The sequence below is a fragment of the Wasmannia auropunctata genome, unplaced genomic scaffold, assembly GCF_000956235.1.
Source record: "Wasmannia auropunctata unplaced genomic scaffold, wasmannia.A_1.0 LD335475.1, whole genome shotgun sequence".
In the NCBI taxonomy this organism is placed as follows: Eukaryota; Metazoa; Arthropoda; class Insecta; order Hymenoptera; family Formicidae; genus Wasmannia; species Wasmannia auropunctata.
In genome coordinates, this window is record NW_012027415.1 from 39322 (window position 1) to 62365 (window position 23044).

Here is a 23044-nt window from a genome sequence, read left to right on the forward strand (position 1 = left end):
GCCTGAATAAGCCCCTTACTTAATCCTTTCACGTTTAATTCTTCTTTTTATGAAAAGAGGAACATATCTGATTTAATTATTTTTGAAGGTTTCGCCGAATATATTTAAAAAAAATGGAATTAAACACAAAAATTCGAAATAACGGATCTAATATGGCGAATGTAAAAAATAAAGTATTTTTAATCCACAATTGAGAAATCGTAGGCTTTAAATAAAAATATTTTTATTCTAAAAGTTCGTGTCGTAACATTTTCAGAATCGTAAAATATAAATTTAATTCGTAAAGCAAATATACCATATTGACAAGAATTAAGTATAATAAAGCCCCAAAATTTTCAAACTAATCTGCAAGTATTAAACAACGTCACATTGCTTTATCATTGAGATACATGAGATTCGAGAGTCTCATTTATACCTTATTTATATACATATAATATAAACATCATCAGAAATTTATATTCACAAAATCGTATCTGAATAAATTTACATTCTCAGAATCGAGCGAAGATAACTGTGCGCCGCGCGTGTCAAACCTTTCACAGTTTAATCCGGAAATCTTTCGGATCTTCCTACGAAAATAATTTTTTACATTTTATATTTATAAATGGCATTTGCTACAACATTTTTTTATTAAAATTTAAATAATATTCTTTTTAAAATGAGTCCTCGAAGACTCGAAATATGTAGAGAGATTTTTTTTTTTAACTGGAACATACATTGGGAGAGGATTAATCCGTTTCTCCTCGCTCAAATTATTCGCATACGGGGGCAGCGAAGCTGTGTCGCACGGTCGACGAGAAAGTTTCTCGTTTTTCACGTTGAAGGGATAACGCGCAGCGCGGTCTTTTATTTTCTTGCGCGCGAATACAAAAGCCCTGAGGTCTAGTTTCCTTCGCACGCGCGCGCGCTATACTCGCCACCGACGGTACGCATTACAGGCGTGAATTTCTTTGTATTTCAATTTACGCCAGACATTCCGGAGAATCCGCTCGATATTCCTCGCGCGTTACCGCGTTCGCCGCACGGCCGCCTCTACACGTATACGTATTGTATGGCATACATCAGATACGTTTTCTCGCCCACGTCGCACGATCCTCCTGCACCTGTCTCCCGCGAAGATAGCGCACGTATTCGCGCGGACCGAAGTGCGACATGCTCGACGAGCGCGATCGATATCGCTGATGAAATCACTTTTCCTTCTCCGCCGTACACCGCGGGACGCCGCCGCGTCGTTAGAGAACGAAGAGGTTCTCGCAACTCTTGGTCTTCCTCTTGAAGCCGAGCAGGTGCTTCAGAATGCGCCTGCGGTGTTTGCTGCGACGGCGCCTGGTCGCCTGGTCCCGGCTGCGCTGCGGATTCAGCTTGATCTGCGCCAGAATGCCGACCAGGAGCTCGTCCACGTGGTGGGCCAGACCCGACGAAGTCTCGATGAACTTGCAACCGCAACTGTTCGCCAAACGGCGGCCAACTGTCGGCAGTTCAACGGATGGACTCGGATGTCGCACAAGTCAATTAAAACTCTGCTTTAGCCGATTTCGAATTTCAAGAGAGAGACGGGAATTCCGTTCTATATATAATGTTACATATGCTTTGACATATGCAATGCGACTTTGCATGTAAAATACATTTCATGTGCATTTTGATTCCTCGAAACGTTTTTCGCGTATTAAATCCACTTCAGACGAATTGCAATTCGCGTATCAGCATTTTCTCGATAAAATTCTACTCGCAACTTGCATATACCGCGTGTAATGCGAAAAACATTTGAAGAGCTATAATACACAAAATATATAAAATATGCATTAAAATGCTCATATACGTTAAAAAATACATGCGGAATATAAAAACTAAATTCTACTTTAAAATCTGATATGTGAATATTATGATATATAAATGATCTGTAACGAGGTTTTTTCGGACTGTATCTTTTTCCTGTTAAAAACAGTATATGTTTTATTTTATAACTTCAATCACCGTTTTGTTAAACGTTGCTTTTATGAGGAACTGCAATGTATTATATTTATATTTATATTATATAATATATAATTAAACTTATTTATATAATATAATATTTATATAATACTATATTTATATAATACTAGATATTTATATAATACTAGATATTTATATAATACTAGATATTTATATAATATAATATTATATAATTTATATAATATATAATTAAACTTATAACTTATATTATATAAATTACATTATATAAACTTATATTATATAAATTAGTTATATAAAAATTTACAAGTTTAAATATACTATATTGTCATTTAGGATTTTTTTATTGAATTTCAAGAACTTTGTGATTCGATTTATATCTTTCTCGACGACTTCGTGAAAATCGTTCGCGATTCTTGACTATACTGGAGAGATTCACGCGAAATCTGTGTATACTCACCCACCGACGGGACCTCCCGCTTCCTCTCGAGGTCCACTTTATTACCGACCAGGATGACACCGTGAGTCGCCATGTAATCGCTCTTCCACAAATAGAGCAACGTCTCTTCCGCCACCTTTAAGCTTCTTCTGTCCACCACCGAGTACACCACCACATACACGTCCGGATTGTAAGTCGAACAAAAGGTCTCGACCTCGAAAAGATAAAAGGTGGGGAGAAAAAATGGGGGAAAGCTTGCGGGGAAAAAAACATCGATTAACGGACCAGCGCGGCGGTTTCGGCTTTTATTTTCCCGCCGAACAATAAGTTTTATCGTTCGTGTAATGCAACCGCAATATTGCGATGGAAATAGAAGAGAGAATATTGTACACATTTGATGGGGTGTTATATTTATTTTCCAATTGCTCGCGTGTTTACGTGTTTTATTTTGTACTCGTAAACTCTTCTTTCGGGGTTCTATTACAATTCACCGCAAGATGTGTCTTGTGTTTTTATTTATATGTATACAGATATGTATATGTATCATATCAAACATCTGTGTAAAAAAACACGGTGTTCAGCGATAGATCTGGATAGCCAATTCAAGAATAATTCCAAGACATTCCAGGTAAAAATCCTGGGTTTTTCAGGTTGATTAATTTTCATTACTTAATTAATTTTTATCAATTTGTGCAATACTATATATGTTTTTTATTCAAATTAGAATTTTACATGACGAATCAATTAAAATGCAAACAACTTTAGAACAATATTATTTATTGCTTTACAAATTGCTTGCCTCATTGCATTTTTAAGGGAGAACTTAGGGTAAACCCGGTATATATACCACACCTATTAAAATCTTTATTTATTAGATATTATCTATTAAGTTTAAGTTAAATAAACTATGCCAGTAAAAACTTTATATTGTTTATTATTATAAAAAAATATTAGAAATCCAAATTATTTATTTTTTATATTAAAAAATAAATTTCTTTAAACCCTTGCATTTTTGCCTTATAAAAATAGGATTGGGTTATACAGCTCATGAGTGGGATAAATGACTCGAAAAATATACAAATAATCTAAATAATAATAGTGATTAACACGTGAATTGACAACGTAATTTGCATTTACTCATTAATAAATAAATAAAGAATGTATTACTACAGATTATGAATAAGTACATACATAAGTATATACATACATGAATGTTATGGTTAATGTATTGTAAAGGACGTATTATCACGTATTATTATTTACTTTTATATTTATATTTATAAATAAATAATAGAGCGTCTGTGCTACGGCATAAATCCCACGCGCTAAAAATGCCGTATATCACAAACAGATGGGATATACGAGACAATAAACTAAACAAAGAATACAAGAGCTGAGCTTGTATTTTGCTATATCATATCCTCTACACTTATATACCACGAAATAACCACGAAGTCTTTTACATTTCCTACAATAATCATTTTATGTAGATTATAACTTATGATTAAGCTACTTATTACAGTGATAAATGAATTTAACTTACAATAATGTTATAAATATTAACAGTAAAAAACTGAAATCACAACACAATACTAATACAACATAAAGGCATATAACAGAGTGGTTGCGAGAAAATTAGTTTCCTTCTATTTTTTCTGACTTCTTCGGCGTAAATCCTCGCGCGGCGTATATACCGGGTTTACCCTATATGCAACCATAAACTGTTCCTAAAAACGACGTTGTCAATCTTGTAGTTCTTGCACACGCGCAAGAAATATTTCTTTCTTTCTTTTTTTACGATCCATTTTTTTAGAATAAAAGAATGACAATAATTCAAGATCGATCCCAAAAATTCCAGGAGTTTTCCAAGAATCTTCCAGAATACATTAAATTCTATAACAATTCCAGGACATTCAAGAATCGCTGGACACCCTGAAAAAGGCCTTTCGATCTATCATGATAAATTCGAAGAAATAATTCATTTGACCCTCTTCCGCGTTATATATTGACCCCTCCCGTCGGATTTGTTTTGGTCTTCTTTTCCCGGCTAAAAAAGAGCACCTACACATACGTTTCTCAAGTCCTTCCCTCATCTACGCGCGTCATCATGTATTATATACGACGATTTATATTGGGATGTATCCCGGGGATTTACGCCGGCGTCTAATACAGGCAATAATAAAGGAAACTCGATAAAGGTGACGTCATTGTTATAACTCTATTTACGAGAGAGAAAGAGAGAGAGAAAGAGCGGCGAATAAGTTCCTTCCGGTATCCGACAGTTACTCGATTTAACGCAATTTGTCGGGTAATTGACCTCTCTCGAAGCACCGCGCACTTCGGCGTACCAACACCGGCGCGTCGCCGCTATTTTTGCCGTGCACGTAATAAAAAACATCGCGTATTTACTCACTGACATCTCCGCGGCGGGATGATCAATGATTTCTAATTCCGTCTCCTGGCCGTCGAGCATCACGGATACGTTCTTCTGTCCGTACTCCTCGTCTGAAAAGAGATAATAAAAGAAACGCATCAGCATACATATATACATCCCACATTCGCAATAACGATCGACGTCCGACTATAATTAATCAGGCTCACACGCGTTATCGCGGTTATTTCCCGTATGTAAAGGCGCGTAATTAAAAGCAACAACTAATGATTAATGCCTCGCTCCGAAGGAAGGCAGCGCGCGGTTTGGATCGAAAAGGATAACGCACGTTCTAGAGGGATGTGCGAATAGTTCGAATTCGAATCGGGAGTCGAATCACACAGTAGATTCGATTCAAGTTCGTTTTCGAATCTGTAAGATTCGAAATCAAATAGTTCGAAAATTTCGAATCGATCGCCTATTTTATTTGCTTCATTTATATCTCCCACGTGATCCATTATTCTTATCTAATAAAAATATTTTTGATGCATGTAATGTATCCATGTAGATTAAATAATAGAAAATATTCGAAAGCATTCAAACTATTCGTGTATACACATATTGTTAATTGCATATTTTCTAGTTCAAAGATGTCGTATAAGATCATGATCCTTTGTAATGAAATGTAAATCGAAAACAGGTCTTCAGTTTGTTTAAATTATTCCATAAATTAATGTAATTCATAAATTTTGATATTTATTATCGTTTAAATTAACGAATGTAATGCAAATCTGGGAAAATTTGATTCAGATTCGATTCGATTCGATTCGATTTTGAACATGTTATCAAAAATTTGATTCGACTCAATTCGACCATGCAAATGCTTGATTCGCACACCTCTAGGCCACGTTCCCGCCCTTCCTCTTTCGTCTCGCCGGAAGCGAGTCAAGCGAGACACCGCTCAGGGTCCTTCATTAAAAGTATATATACGCGCAGATGTATTTATCCGAGGGAACAAATCTAATTACACACGAATGACGGCGGCGGGAAAGTTTCGCGGAGCTGCCGTTGACCGGTTCTTTTCCGAGGGGCCGTGTTACGCTCTAGGTTGAACTCCCTCGCGTCGTCAAAGCGGACCGCCGCCACGCCGTGCCACGTCGAGGAGAGAGGAATATATTGCCTCTTTCGTATACGGAAATATCGATAATACTCTCTCTCTCTCTTTCTTCCTTCTTCTCTCCTTCTCTCTCTCTCTCTCTCTCTCTCTATCTTTCTCTCTTGGCAAGGTACTTGGCGCAAAATCGATATAACGGCGGGGGGGGGGGGGAACTACTTTGAGAGCGCACGCGAAGGTACTCGCGATGAGTACCGGTACTCTCGAGCGGCTAGTTCGCTACCGTGTGCGGTTCCAATAAAATCGGCCAAGAGAGAATGACCTCGACGGGGCCGCGGGAAACACCGGGCGCGGAAAATATCGTATCGCACATACATACGTATAATAATACGTGCATGCGATATTATCCGGCGGAGGGACAAGGGGGTCGCGGGGGGGGGGAGGGGGGACGGGGAGACGGAGACGAGAGAGCGAGAGACCAAAGCGACGTTTCTTTCTTTTTGGGTCAACAGCGGTATACCGGCGTGTTGTCTTATCGTCGTTTCCGCTCAAGTGTCTGCTGTATAGGACGAGATGTGGGGAACTCTGACCAACCAAACGATATATACCGATGTTGGATTATCGGAAGGATTTGATCGATGCAAAATATACTCTGTGGTGGTTTGCGCTAAGACGAAGTATAACGGGAGTTTATTCTCCGTTCCGTATTCTCTCGTTCCCCCCCCTCCCCCTCCCTCTCCTCTCCTCTCCTCTCCTCTCCTCTCCTCTCCTCTCCTCTCCTCTCCTCTCCTCACCGTTCGAGCGGCCGGGATAAGAGCGGCTTATCGCCTCTGGCCGAGTACACGTCTTATTGTTAGCAACGCAAGATGAGCGCGAGCGTTTTAATTGCAGACAGTTCGCAGCTTTATTTGAAAAGGGCGAGCGAGCGCTCCTCGCGCGCGCGGAGGTCGTCGAGTTCACGGGGAGAGCGAAGGGAGGAGACAAAAGCGTCAATGCGTCACGGACAATTCATTACAGACGAAAATTGCTTCCGAATGAACGGCTCGTGCGAATTAATTGGCCCGACCGGACTGCTAAATTACAGGTTATTACTATATTGTTGTTTGCGTGTATACGCGTTAATGAGAGAGAGAGAGAGAGAGAGAGAGAGAGAGAGAGAGAGAGAGAGAGTCGCTCGCGCTCTCGGGCGGACGTTTCCCGAACGCGATTTTGGATCTTGCTCTCGCGTGCATTGAATCGCCGCGGCGAACGCGCGTTGATTTTGACCGCGGCGAACGGAAAAACCGCTTTTTTTTTCGCGGAAAGAGTTCCCTTACCAGTCGTTACGCGGAAACGTGAGAAAATGTAAGAATTCGAGATGCGGGTAAAAAACAGCGCGAAGAAGTTAATGAGACGTGAGATGCGACTTGCATACGAAACTAACTTCCTCCGGCACCATTCGCGAAAAATAATTAACGCTGCGCGCGTATCGTGACAAGGAGAAAATGTTACGCTACAAATTATTACGCAGAAAACATTTTCCTCTCCGCAGCACTTTCTTGTAAATCCTACGACGACACTCATTAAAATTGATAATTGTATGTATATTGCATATTTTATCACGTAAACAATTTTAAATATTTTATTTATACGCACTTTAAATCGTAGTATGGACATACAAAAATAACTTACAATGTTTACGCAGCAATCAAATTTTAATTACAATTTAGAAATTATTATCTCATAATGTTATATTATTATTATTATTATTACTAAATGATTAAATATTAAATTATTATATTATAATGTTTATATACTATAATGTACAAATATAACAAAAGTCATATAAAAAGTAATTGCGAACGCAAATTATACTTCTTTCTCACTTAAAAATTTGAATGTTTACGAAATGGAACGTTAAAATATTCAAACGATTGCAATGATCCATTCGTGAAATATGAAAACGTACCTAGCATTTCTGAGCGAAAATATCCGGAATTTTCCAAGATAAACGCAGAAACTTTACGCTACTATATGTAACTTGTACCACTACAATACGCGCTCCTCGTGCGGAATAATTTATTTCGCGGGCATTAATCGAACAATTAATTGATACAATCAAAGCGCTTTAAGGGAAATGCGTTTCGAGCAAATATATGTATACACCGCTATAGTGTTTTACCCCAACGGATTAATTAATTCTGTTTAATGGAAGTGCGGCGCGCGATATCGCGAACAATCCGGCGTGCAGCTCGCGACAAGTACATAATTAAATAGCGAAATAACCGTCCGGAGGACGATTCGCTGCATCTCGCGCCGCGCTTCGCAGACGCGACGTCCATTCCTCCGGGCAAGCGGGCGAAGAACGCCCGGGAGGACGCCTCTTTCAGAGGGCAGAAACGGAAACGACGTTAATTTCCTGCCAGAGGTGGAAGCCACCCTTCGGGAGCCGGGAGCCCGCCGAGCAAGGCCGCGCGATTCGAGAGCGACCCATCTGTCCCATCGCGATGGGAATATAATTGCCGTTTTTTTCTTGACATCCGTGGGTCTTAGTCGCGCGAGAGTGGCGTCTCACGACGCGACGCGACACGGTACGTGGTCTCCGACTGTCCCGATAACGTTGCGGCCGGTTAAACGTCGGAATCGAATTAATTCCTCCCGCCGAATTAGATCGGAATTTGCGCAAAAGCAAAAAGTGTGCTATTGTATGCTTACCGAGAGAGGCGTCGTAAGCGCAAATGTAGTCGCTCGTGGTAAATTGTGCAGTTAGGGCGGTTTTCCCGACTTCCGACGCCCCCAGCATGCCCACTTTGTACGTCGCCACCCGCTCGCTGCCGGCGTCCTCCTCCGCCTCGATGCCGGAGAGCTGCGAGGCCGAGCTGAGGAGGAGAGGGGAAAAAAACGGGAGAAGCGTAAATCTGACGAGAATCGAGATATGTATTACATTCGAATGAATTGCGCGAGAATTCGCGCTTCTGTCGACGGACAAATTCTGTCCGGCGTTTTCATCCTGATCGTTTGCAATTACGGCCACCACGGCACTCGTCACCATTATGGCAAATACGCGCGATTAAAACGGTGCTCTCTTTCGTTAAAGCAACATGTCGACAATTTTCATCGAATTTCGCGGTGTATTTAAAAAAAAAGCTGCATTAAGCTCGACGTGATCTTCATCAAGCTTATCGCGGTGATATTATATATATGAACAAATATCAAAGGCCTTATTTTTCACGGAAATGTTGTACATAAAGGTAATTTACACCTCGCGGAAAATACGCTAGCATGATTACGTGTCATTTTTACCAAGATTAAAGTAAGCTTCTCCACAAATATCAATTCTGCTCTATATTTAGAAATCCAGGAATAATCTTTCATCGCTATAAGTGACATTAAAATGCCTATTTCGTTGTGTTTCTTTTTTCTGTTTATATAATTACATTCTATACAGAATGTCTCAGACCACGTCACCCATTTAAAAACGAGGGAAGTGATTTTTATCAAAAATCCCAAAAATTTTGATAAGTCGATCGGATACGCTCTATCATTGTTATTTTCAACTTCCGGTTCGAAATAGAAATGAGTTATTAAGAGCGGAAGTCGATTTTTTTAAGTGGAATTTCTTTATTGCAGATTCAGGTTCTACGCAAAAAAAACAAAATTTTTGTACCAAGCACTTTTTCGAAAAATGTCAACTACAAAATACTATTTTTTATTTTAAAAATCAACTTCCGGCCTGAATAGCCCATTTTCGTTCGGAACCGGAAGTTGAAAATATTATCATTCAAAAGAATATATCCGATTTAATTATCAAAATTTTGGGGATTTTTTAATAAAAACCACTTCCCTCGTTTTTAAGTGAGTTATGTGGGTGGTCTGAACCATCTTGTATAATATAATTGCACATAATTATACTTTGCGCATATAATATACGTTTCTTTCCATTTATAATATTATATTCTGTATAATATAATTGCACATAATTGTACTTTGCGTTTTAAAAGTGTTTTTCTATATATCTTTTTATATCGTATATAACTATGTTATATTATAGTATATAACAATATTAATATGCTACTTTTATTTACATATAACATCTTTTATCTAACATAAATAACAGGCCAAAAATGAATGTAAATTTATTAAATGTTTAATTCTTTATTAACTTAATATAGCAATTTCGCGATACCAGTTTCAACTTTACTAGGTCTTTTTCAATCGCTTAAACTTAACGTAACGCAACTAAAAAAACTCGTGTGTAAATATAATTATGTCAATTACAATGTATAAATAAAACAAGTAGTCAAATGAAGATTCATGTCTTCGAATTAAAAATTCATACCGAAAATGTTAAATAATCTTCCTGTCCAAACAATAGTTTTTTATGATTATTATAGCATGACGTTAAGCTGTTTACGTGTGAACGTGTCGAGCAAAAGTCCTATACGGTTGGGATGCATTGAAACATGTAACATCTATTATTGAATAAATTGTTAAAGATATTTAACTAGAACTTATTTTTTATATATAAGAACGACAAGATGCTCGTCTTTGGCCCGTTTTTATTTATATTGTTATTACAAGATCGAGCTGTATTTACGAAAAAAAAATCTTGTTTTTTCCATTTCGAATTGCATATTTATTACTTCTCGAGAAAATAACCGATATGAAGAAAAAAAAACGAAGACCGGTCCGTTCTACGGGAATCTACATACGTTTTTGTGTAAAATAAAATCGTACGAAGAAAAAAGCTTCCGACGTATTTTTCTTCGTTTGCAGAAATTAAACAAATAATATGCAGTACATGTTTGCCTTGAAAACAGAAAGCGGAAAGAGAGCGAGAAACGCGTAGAAAGGAATGGCACTTGCGAAACGTGAATCTATAACTCTTAGCGGCAAAGGACAAAAGCTGCGAGACGCGCGCGGTAATGCAATGCATTCAGATGTATAATAACGCTTACGAAATCTCTCTCTCTCTCTCTCTCTATCTCTTCAGGGGCTTTGCTTTTCAGAGAAAACCATATAGAGGACAACTTAATTTAAATTACGCCGTGTTGCCGGTACATGCGTGTGTGTTGCGACATCCCGCCCGTCCGCCTCTCAACTCTTTCCGAGGGGCTCTCACCCTCGCTCGGGGAAGCACTTTCCGGGATTACTCGTCATCGTCGCGCCTTTCGTCAGTCCGGGAACGGATCCTCTCGGAGGATTTGACGATGTTGAAAATCGTCGTGTCGGTAAATGCGACGCCGGGGAGAGAACGGGGTGAGAGAGGAAGGGAGAGAGGCTCTCTAAATTCTAAATCGGCCCTCCGGAACGCGCGCGCGCGGGTGTGTGTAGGACGCGCCTTTAATCTCTTTTAACGGGACCGAAGGGACGGGGTTCTCTCTCTTTACGGCTGGTTCTCCACTCAGCCCGGGATACAGTCTATACGCGCCGCGTAATTATCCGGGGCGGAGGGGAAGCGAGGGCAATTAAGGTGCCTTTAAGCGCTCGTGCAGTCGCGATGCAGCCGGAGCTCCGCATGGCTTCGCTCGTACGACTGGCGGAGCCAATCGAGTATATGTCTTTCACTGACTTTAAACCGCGGACGAGGACGGAAATCAGGCGGGAGACGACGCATATCGAGTGCATCATCTGCATGCGAGTTACGGCGGCGCAGACGGGCGTAAACAATCATCATCCGGTGGGATGAGCGCGGAGAACCACCGTGAGACGATTATCCCAGATGGAAGCTGCCGGCGGGATAAATTTAGATTGGGCGAATAACAGCCTTCCGTTTCGAGGGAAAATAACTTCCGCGGATAGATTTCTGATTTACGTAATCCGCATTCCGCTTGATTTGTCCCCATTCTCTCGTGAATGCGAGTAACAAGCGCTATACGTATTGTATAAACACGTATATAACATGTATGAATTAATTAAATTAATATTACAGTGACGTTAATTGTTATGTTTGTTTGTTTATTATGTTGACACAAAACTGTTTCAGTAATTATCAGAGATACCTATAAACAACTCAACAGACATATAAGTTACTTTAGTCTGAAATATATGCAAATTTAATATGATCACGTAAGATATCTTGTAAATACTGTGTTAAAGAAAATGTAATATCATTCGATTTAAGAAATTATAAGACAATTTGAAATTGTCTTAAAGAAGATTTTAAAGTTTTTCTTTAAACAAACTTTTCTGCATTTCTAATTATTATTACAACAATTATACACACGTTAATACTTGAAACAGACGCAATATAATAATTACAATAATTAAATAATTATTATATTTGTAATTATGAAATAATTATCGCGTAACGATGCATTCGCCACTTTTATTTACATGAAGACCCCTTAACACGTCACGAAAAAAAAAAAGAAAAGAAATCTCTGTTTCTCTCTGATTTGCATATTGCGTCTCGATGGATACAAACAAGTCGAGAGCCGTATCACACGGTCCATCCCACGGGGGAGACCCGCATGTTTTACGTAAAAGTAAAGTCATGCGAGGGAAAACATTTGACGTATTTTTCTTTGTTTTCTAAACCGACAACGCGCGCGCGCCGGCTTGCGACGACGGAGCCCTCGAAGGAGAAAATAAACAGCCCGTGGTGAGCCCGGAGTGAAAAGTGCGGGGGAAGCATCACGTCCACGTGGAAAGATTATTTTCCAGGATGTCTCTCTCTCTCTCTCTCTCTCTTCCTCCTCCCCTCCTCCCCTCCGCCACTCCTCTCATTCTCTCTCAACCTTCGCGGTCGCATGCATTATACACTTTTACGCGTTATATTTATACGCGCGTCATAGAGACGAAAGCGTCCAATTATAATGTTCAGCCATTGAGCTTTAGTCGTGCGCGCATACCTTTATAGCCCTCGTTATTATTACTCGCGATATAGCAAAAGCGCGAAAGAGAGAATGTAATTATCTTCGTTTAATCCGGCGACTCTCCCCGCCATTAATAGCCGCCGCGGCCCAGAATGCCGCGAACGCGCCGTGAGGATCGCGAAGTCGTTATCGCGCGATGTACGAGTATACATACGTTATACATATACGTAGATACGTACTCGCGGATACGCGCGACTCCGCGCGCGTTGCAATTTCGCAATAATGGACAGGCTGCGTAACGAAACGAGTCGTTGATCGTTTTACCCGGCGTTCCCCGACGAAGTTCCCGAGCTGTATATACGCAGCGTTTATTCGTCGAGTATTCCGGGATGGTATTTTCGCAGGATATATAATTCCAGAGGGATCAGAATCTCTCTCTCTCTTTCTCTCTCCCGCGAGGTCGCAATCCGCCCAGCAAATAGTTAGCAACCATAGTTACATGTAACGTAGAGGAGACCGGGGCTCGATTGACACAAAGAGGCAAATTGGCATTTTGCGTTCCGTTTTTAATGTATTTATGATTAAGGAAATGGAAAAGAAGAATGAAAAAGTTATTAGTAAAATATCTTTTTTATAGCATAGGCACATTTTTCTAAGTTGCATTTAAATCAAACAAGTATTTTAGTAAAGAATGAGAAAAATCTGATTCTCAAGAGGAGGCAAGTAAATTTTTGAGTGTTTCAAAATTTCGTCCTAATGTTCTTCAGCTGGAGAGAATAAATCTAAGTGATGTATTATTAGAAGTTAAAACAAAAATTTTTATTATACAATGTGTTATTTTGAATAATAACGATAATTTACTATAATAAAATAATTTAAATTATTTGTCTGTAAGGATAGGGCATGTTGACTCATATTTAAGGTTAGCTTAGTTTAATTTACTATATAAGAAGCGTGTATGTTTCAATTACAACTTAATTATGACAAAACGTTTTTTATTTAATATTTCTGTATTGAAATAAACTACATCTAAAATATAGTTTACATTTATTACTTTATAGCAGCATTTTGCTATTTGATCATTACAAAATAACTCTAAAAGATGCGATATCTTTTTTCATAAGAAATACATATCTGCGATCTGTTTTTACTTCTGTTATGTTTTCATTAATTTAATATGGAATTTTAATCGCTTAAGCAACTTACACGTTGTGATATGTGTCAACTTACCCGGCTATCGGGGTAAATTAGCTACATTGCAGCATGTTCGTACTTCACTTACTACAAAGAAACTATACAGTATACAGAATCGTTCCTGGTATGAAAATGTAGAGAAAGGTCCGTTCTACCATATTAATATAGTTTAATCATAATAAATAGTTGTTTAGAAACAGGAATGTCTGAATTGTGAAAACTGCGCCAACGAGCCCCGGTCTCCCCTACTTTTGTTAGTTTAATTTAACTATATATACTCCCACTCAACAATATAACTATACTCAATAATATAACATATATATAATATGTGTTATATTATAGTTACATTGTTGAGTGGGAAATTACAACTAACAAGTACGTTACATGTATTGTAACTTGGTCTTTGCTGGACGGTCGGCGCGTTCCCGGACGCGAGCGGATATCATCGGTTATACAAGCGCGGGAGATTTACCGCGTACTTTCGAGCGTGGCTCCTCTGTTATATCCTCACCTGAGTAATCTGGTCTCCCGGGTGCTGCTGCAGCTGGTGGAGGAGGTGACGCTGTTGATGCTCCTGCTGCGGCGGGTCTTCAGCGAGTCGCCCAGGTTGTACACCCCGTTCGCCGTTATGGAGAAGGACCGAAGCCTGTAATACTCGACGCCGTCCTCGATCTCGCCCTCCTCGCCCGCCGCCGCGCCACCCCCGCGTCTCGTCTCGGCCAGCATCGGCTGCAAGAAGAACAATTGCTCGTTTTCCCCCGTTTGTAAGCGTAAGAATCCAAGGCGACGACGGCCTACAGCTCGGAGGCAGCAAATTTTAACAATAATTCGACAAACTAAAAGTCGGGGGAACTTGAATGTTTGGAATCTAAAATTTGCATACCAAAGTTTAGATTTGTTCAATGAAGTGTATATATAAACTCATGTATAAACGAGAGACAATTTCTAATACGCCGAGAACGAATAATCCCATCATCCAGTCAAACGTCATCATTAATCGGCAGATTCCTGCGTTGCGCGTGATATATCTCGATGCGATTTGCCGACGCGTACGTTGATTGAATTATGAGCTACATGACGTAAATCGATGTATAAAGTTCTGTAAATTTCACCGAGCGGGCCGCGGCGTACAGATACGCGCCGCGCGCGCGGCCGGGCGTGCGCGAGCTGCCGACGTGTGCAATGTGCATTGCCCGTGCATACGCTTCGTCCTCTCTCTCTCTCTCTCTCTCTCTCTCTCTCTCTCTCTCTCTATTTCTCGTAATTGCGAAACGGAGCGGAAAGGCGGTGCAGAGACACGCGATGCGCGTATTCTCGCGTACGGTATTAGGGTCGCAATGAATCCTAACGCGTTCGCGCTAATCGATGCGAGACACACATATAACGGTGACATAATCGCGTCGCGCATTACCGCTGTTCGCAGCCGCGTCCGCTTGCGCGAACACGCGAAATTTAAATTGAACGTCGATTCGTCGACCGGTCTGAATTCTGCCTCACGTATACCCCTCTTCTGCAATCCCCGATCAAGTTCATTCCGTTTCTTTGACAGTTGCAATGTGAAGCTTGGATGGAAAACAAATATCGACCACGCCGCCGCTCCGCACAAAAGTGCTGCAATATTAATCCCCTCGAATCCCCCCCCCCCCTCCATACATTTCTCGTTTCCGTATCGTTCACGAGAGGTTAACGTCGACCATGTTTTCGTTATGTCGAAGAACCCTTGCGTACGTTCGCATTACGTCTCAGCTTCAATTTGCTGAGCCCCAAGCTGTCTAACAAAACAAGGAGGCACGTTGTGACGAAGATAAAACGTGAGAGCTAAATTGTTTGGAATTATATAGTCGTCTCAGTGTAGACAGAATATTGAATTAAGAATACATTTAGAGACGGAGAGATGGTATAACATTGTAACATAGTATATATCTCTAATAATACAAAGTGCGTATTTAAATAAATTTATGAAAGCTAAATTAAAAGCAAAACAATTTTATGTATACATATGTATATTTATTTTTTTTACAAGATTATAACACTTATTTCTTGTAAAAAACTAAATCGAAAGATCCTAAATTATTTTTTTTACAGTGCTAAATAAAGCGATCATTACCGCAATAATTATTACTTCATTAAGCATTGTAGACAAAAGTAGTTCTTAAATAGCACTCACAGGTCATATAGCGCTACTCCTTATAAAAAATTGAGTCGCAAAGTCCTGTCATTCATCTCTATATCATTTATCTCTATAATGCTCAATGAAGCAGTAATTAGTGTAGTAGCGATCGCTTTATTTATCATTGCATGTAGAAAAAAAGTTCAGGACTTTTCGACTCAATTTTTTTATAAGGAATAACTCTATGTAATTATTATATATAGTATATTAGTAGTCGGTATTTAAATTACACCCCGTGTATAAAATGTGCTCTATATATACATGTAATACGCTAATATAATTAATATACACATATAATTTATTATATATATATATATATATATATATAATAAATATATATATACATATACATAATTGAAATATGTAATTTGGTTTTAAATACTTGAGAGACTAGAATTGATTAAATTGTGTTGAGAAAACTTGTTATAATAACATCCATAATAACATATTTTATTAAGGTTTTCTCTACCACGGTTTTGTAGCACGAGTACAATTTGTCCGCAACATATTGAATTCGTGATGGAAGTGCCGAGTTTCGCAGATCTTGGAAAAAACGCGAGGGACGTATTTAAGACGGGGTATCACCATGGCAAGGGCCTTATCAAGTTCAATGTCAAGACCAAATCTATCAAAAGATTCCAGATGATGAGTGACGCAACGTTGAATTTCGAAGCGTCAAAGGTTATCGAAAATCATTATATTCCCTCGTTCGTTTAGATATTTTTAGACTTCTACGGAGAAATAAATTTTCAATTATTTTGTCTACATTAATAATAATATAGCGTTTGATATTTACTTATTATTTTGTTGATTATTCGTGGGAAAAGCAAACGGGTGGTGCGGATTGTCGCTTATCACGCGAAAAATTTAACACGAAAATATAGCTGAATCAACTATTTCGGGCGGCAATATTTGTATTTAATTACACATCGTGGATTATGCAGGCGATATGCGCGTGTTACTGAATTTGAATTCGCAACAACTGTTGCTTCAAAAACGTAAAAACTGTAATGAATTTTCATATCTCGTATATTTTAAATATGTATATTATTAGAGACCACGCTTATATATATATGTATATAGTAATACTTTAACTGCCCGTAAAATATTTATTGATTTATTTTCATTATCGTAAGACTTAACTGCCGGGTAAAATATTTATTGATTTATCCTTATTATCGCTTTAATAAATTCGATAAACATCGACGTTCATTTTTGTCTCTTAAATCGCACTGATCGATTTATCTGACCATAATAACATAAAGTAATATATTAGAATTATGTTAACTGAATATTCGAGTAATCGCGGGAAGAAATATTACTTGGACGATCTCAAAGCCGAGCGGAAAATTGGACAATTTACTCATAATAGATTCATGACAGTTGAGCGGGTTAATGGAGACGAAGTACAAGGCGAATGCTGGTGCTCTGCTGTTAAAATGGACGACCGAGGGTGTGCTTTTCCTGGGATACGAGTTTAACGGGCTGCTAATGAAGGGCGTTGATTTGCTCTCCGAGTGCTCTTACAATCCGGAAACGGCCGCGAAAAGCGTGAAGGTCGGCTCGAGTTTCGCCAACGAGAGGATCAACGCGCGCTGCGAGATCTGTTAGTAGCGCCTATTATTTTCCCTTAGGGTCTAATTTAAGTGGCGTCTACATGAGACTTAAGACCTAAGATTTAAGCATTAAATCTTAAACCATAGGCATTAAGACTTAATTAAGCCGTTACGTCGTAGTGTCTACAATAAGTAAACGTTGCAAAGCGGCGTCTACAATGAGACTTAAAACTTGAGACTTAAGAAAATTGATCAATCACAATCGATTTTTCTTCTCACGTGAGATAAATAATCGACTATATGATTGGTCAATTTTTTAAAATTAATTTTAAGTCTTAAGTCTCATTGTAGACGCCGCTCGCCGTTCGAGAAGTCGCGTTCCTCCCTTCGAGTTCGAAGACTGCGTGATCTCGCGTTCTCTCGAATGTTAATTGCCACGTCAATAATCGCCCGGTCGGACCTGCCCGGGGCTTTCCCGGTGAAGCACCGAGCGGAACAAAATTTCGCGGAACAAATTCATCCTCTATTTATAAAGTTTTGCAAGGTAACGGCTTTGGCCAGGCCGCTGCTTGAGCGACGGGTAAAAGGGCTTCCATATATCGTGCTATCGTATATTATTCTCGTCTACGAGGGACGAGAAGGAGGCTAATTATATATACACCGTAGTCGAAACCTTCCACCGATCCCGTCGGAGGAAACGAGAGGTATCAAATGCGAGGTTGTGTCATTAAAAAGGATCTATTTTGCATGTACGATTACTGCAAAAGGTACACGCATTATAATAGCGTCAAATGCACAAAGTAGCACGTGCTCTATCTCTTTACGCAAAATCAGACTACTTTCTAATATTGCGAAAAATACGGGAGCATTTCCGTAATTAAATACTCCGTACTTCGCAGAATAGTCAACATCCGGTATAAAAAAATTACTGGAACGTCGAGTTTTCTACAGTAAATCTCTCTTTCCTCACCGTCCTCCCTTCTTCTCTCCCTCTTTCTCTCCCTTCGACGTATCTAATTAATTATTTCAGCAAAAATGGCAACGGCAAATGATATTCCCGATGTTTCTTTTAGGGATGAGCATAAGAAATTCAACATAAAAATCAAACGCGCGAGGAAACAATCGCAGGAGCGTGTATCTGGCTCGCCATTGAAGGTCCTCACGAGTATATAATTCCCCTCGAACTTTCTTCTCCCCCGTCTCGCGCTACGCGATTGCCACGTTGCGTAACAGGGACGAAACTTTAATAAATAATTCCTTCTCCCCCCCCCCTCCCGCCGCTCTAACCCTCCCCGGGGAGCACACAAACTCTCCTTTCCAATATCACGCGAAGTTCGCGGGAACAATAGCGCGACCGCGTCCCGAATGTTTACTAACAAGTCGCGGCAATTTCCGTCGAGTACACAAGTTTCCGCGACGACGACGACGACGATGGCGACCCGATACAGGCAGGCGTACTTCCGGAAGCTCGTGCGGACTGGTGCGGACAGACACGCTCTGTCGCGTCCGCTCGCGCGCTTCCGTGTCGACACGAGAGAACATCGGGGCGCGCCGAGCTCCCCGCCCCCGTTGAATTTTTCAACGGGATAAAACGCATCGCAAATAGTCCGTGGGCGGAGAGGCGCGGGTGAATTAAATTTCAGGAATTCCAATAGAGACAGTTTAACGTTCAATTAAATTTCGACAAGAAATTAGATTTTCGTTTTTTTTTATTTTTCGATGGAAAAAAACGCGGGGTGATTGAAACACCCAGCGTATCTTTTTCGCCCTGTTAATACACTATCGACTGTATCACGCGAGTGTATTAATATAATCCAATCGCGCGTCGGATCGTCGAAATTATTACTGGATTTTCCCGTTTACAGCCAACGATCTGGCTTCGGGCACCAGCCTGCTCGGCTCGATGGTGGTGAAATGCTGGGATCTGCTCCTGGGCTACCAGGCCGGCTACGACATGGCCACGAACAAGGTAACGAAGAATGACATCGGCGTCGGTTACGGCTACGCCGACATTGACCTCCACTTCCGGTGCACCTGCATACCGTATGTGTACGGGCTCTCTGTGTGGTACAAAGGTAAAAAATTGAAGGATCCGCGCTGAAAAGCGGCGTCCACAATGAGACTTAAGACTTAAGATTTAAAAAAACTGACCAATCACAATTAATTATTCTTCTCACGTGATAATCGATTGTGATTGATCAATTTTCTTAAATCTTAAGTCTTAAAGTCTCATTGTAGACGCCGCATAAGTGTCGGTCCACAATAAGGACTTAAAGCCTTACGCCGTAAGATATCGACCAATTACAATCGATTATTCTTCTTATATTCGACTACGATTGGTTTATTTCTTACGGCTTAAGGCTTAAAATCCTTATTGTGAACCGACACTAAAGGTCCATCTACAATATGAGTAGTAAGTCGTAAGCCGTAAGAAATTGACCAATCACAGTCGATTATTCTTCTCATATTCGACTCTGATTGTTCAATTTCTTACGGCTTACGATTTACTACTTTTATTGTAGACCTTAAAGTGTCAATCGTTTAGCACCGTTCTACAATACATCGTATGTCGGGTCGTAAACCGTAAGCCGTAAAAATTGACCAATCACAATTGAATGTAGGAAAAATATTCGATTATAATTGGTCAATTCTTACAACTTACGGCTTACGACCCGACATACGACGTACTCTCTAAATTTTCTAGAGTGAATCTCACTCCAAAAGAGCGAAAATACTGTCACTCGGCCACTTGAGTGGCAGTATTTTCACTCTTTAGAGTGAAATTTCACTCCAAAAAATTTAGAGAGTACGTATTGTAGGTGGACCTTCAGTCCACAATGAGGATTTTAAACCCTAAAGCGTCGTCTACAATGAGACTTAAGATTTAAGAAAATTGACCAATTATAGTCGATTATTTATCTCACGTGAGAAGAATAATCGATTGTGATTGGTCAATTTTCTTGAATCTTAAGTCTTAAGTTTCATTGTAGACACCGCTTAAACAGTAATTGAGAAATAAGTAGATCAATCGTAGTCCAATGTGAGGAGCGAATAATCGATTGTAATTGGTCAACATCTTACGGTGTATAAGGCTTAAAATCTTCATTGTGGACCAACGGCCTAAACGGCGATTTTTCCATAAGCGATCCCCTCCCCCGCGTTGAAACGCCACGACGACGTCACCGACGGAGGAATAATCATCCCCGTGACAATTGAGTAATTTCAATGTCTACTCCGTAATACCCTCCCCTTATTCATTGCCCTTCGCGTCGTGAAATCGCGTCCTCGTCATCGTCGTCGACTGGAATGGAGCTGGTAAATTACCGCTGTCTTTCCCGCGTGTTAAGTAAATGGGGAGGGGGGTTAAACGTGTCTGGGGCTTAGACGAGCGTAATGAGATCCCCGTCGCTCCCGTGCTCAGATAGGCGGAATATGGACGTGTAATACAAATCGTTTAGCACATATCGGCGTCACGACGACGTTATCAATTTTCTCGACGGAATCGGGAGGACGCGGGGGAGGAAGAGGGGGGGATGGAGAGAACGATAATTAGCAGAGTTAGCGTTGTTGAGGGTCCGTGACGGCGTCTCGCTGTAATGGTGACGTACAAGCGGAGCTCAGGCCGTAAACCGCCACCGTCGGGATTACGCGAGAATTACGCTATATACACATCGATGACCTCGCTTAAAATTGGGTTAAAATTATTCGCTCGAAACGCAACTCTTAATTACGTTAATTAACGAGGGGCCACCGCGCTCTCATCGGAGGGCGGAGAGATGTCTGGTAATCCGGTTTACATTAATTTTTAAATCGCGAAATATTCGAGTATCCTTCAATCTCTCTATATATCGTTTCGTTCTACATCCGCGATACACTTCTCGTCTGCCCTTCAGCGAGGCCCGACCTGGACATCGCGACGAACGGCATATTCGCGAAACGAGGCAACGTGCAAAAGTGGACGCTCGGAGCCGCGGCGAAGTACAAGATCGACGAGAAGTCGGCCCTGCGATTCAAGTTCAACACCGACCTCCAGTTGGCCACGAGCCTCCTGCAAAAGCTCAGCGACGGCGTCACGTTGGTCCTCTCGTTCAACATCGACTGCGCGAAGGTCACCAGAGGCGGTCACAGAGTCGGACTGGCGCTCAACGTCGAGGCTTAGAACTCACTTAGACGAAACCACGACGAATTTGTACTGATCCTTTTACATCGTCCGCTGTGCGCCGATCGTCGCGAGGCGTTTCAACTGATCAGATTGGCCAAAGAGTGTGTATTACTGTATTTTTCTATTATTACAGAAACTGCGAATTCGCGTGAGAATTAATAAATGACTCTCAACGAAAGACTTCTCTCGAAAAATAAGAAGGTAAACTTCATTCTCCTTGTAAATTAATTCAAATGATTCATTTATTTTGATATTCTCACACATTTTTTTTATTTTTACTTCGATATTTCTCGCAGTCGCGCAGTTGACGGTTCCACTCAATTTTAAGTACCAACGGTCGTAACGTACGCGACGTCAACCTGCAGTTTCCAGGGAAATAAAAAAAGGGAGGGAGGGCTAATGAACGACGCGGAAAAGCCGTCGTTTCTCCAGGCGCCTCCGATTTTTCATTTTCAGTCGCGTGTCCCGCGATCGCGTTACGCGGAATTTCGATGAAATTCGGAAAGAGTGACAGCCTGCACGAGCTGCAGCGTTATTTCCCAGTCCCATTGTGCGCTGCGGCCGTGCGCTATTTGAACGGGAGAGAGTTTATGTACTCCGTGTGTTCATTTCGCTCGCCGATACGCGTGAATCGCCGCCGTCGGGCGTCGTTGCGTATAGGGAAAGTCTTTCGGCCACGGTTTCGGGGTATCGTTCACAATGGCCGAGGAAATTAACTCAGCCACGTGCGCCATCGATCTATTATATGTACATACATGGAGGCTCATCGTTACGCGTTCCGCTATATTTGCTTCTCCGCTGAACTCACGAATTGTAAATTCTCTCTCCCTCTCTCTTTCTCTCTATCATATCATCCCCTATTTTAATCGACTCCGTTGGCTTAAGATTAATTCGCGACGTAATTACTTCACAGGTAATGTGATTTTTTTCTATTCTGCATTCAGAGGTTCCTAATGTTCCATTTAGTAGGTTTGAGTATTACAAAAGTAATGTGACTCAGCGAGATACCAGAGTGCAAGACGATATATTCTCTCACTGCCTCTGTGTCGCACGGAATTTTATAAGCGGTCGTTCAGATACGGTGCGGCTGAGCTGTGAAATAGTCTTCCGTCCGACCTGCATAACTCAGCGTCATTAAGCGACTTTAGAGTGTGAAACTGTACGAGTATTTGTTTAATTCAAACTCTCAGATTTCTTTTATTGCTTTATTTGATTTCTATCTTTTCGAACAGTTTATCTGCACTTACACACACACCCATACACACACACACACACACACACACACACACAC

General features: G+C 40.5%; 2 protein-coding genes across 3 annotated transcripts in view; one reads left to right on the forward strand and one right to left on the reverse strand.

Annotated features, from left to right (window-relative positions):
• Positions 1–1217: 1217 nt before the first annotated feature.
• Positions 1218–23044, reverse strand: part of LOC105456939 (GTP-binding protein RAD-like) — a 25085-nt gene continuing 3258 nt past the window's right edge. The window contains 5 exon segments of the mRNA XM_011701325.1: positions 1218–1468; positions 2411–2603; positions 4803–4894; positions 8569–8732; positions 14377–14594. Of these exon segments, the coding sequence (XP_011699627.1) occupies positions 1233–1468; positions 2411–2603; positions 4803–4894; positions 8569–8732; positions 14377–14594 (903 nt within the window). The 3' untranslated portion in view covers positions 1218–1232.
• On the forward strand, positions 15403–21947 carry LOC105456938 (voltage-dependent anion-selective channel protein 2-like). Of its 2 annotated transcripts, none has more exons than XM_011701324.1 (5): positions 15403–15676; positions 16494–16716; positions 17419–17641; positions 19457–19666; positions 21485–21947. In XM_011701324.1, exons 2-5 carry the CDS (start codon positions 16555–16557, stop codon positions 21748–21750), a joined length of 861 nt encoding a protein of 286 aa, XP_011699626.1. In that variant the 5' UTR covers positions 15403–15676; positions 16494–16554; the 3' UTR covers positions 21751–21947. The 2 variants fall into 2 exon arrangements, with proteins under 2 accessions (XP_011699626.1, XP_011699625.1); XM_011701323.1 differs by having other exon boundaries at positions 16518–16716.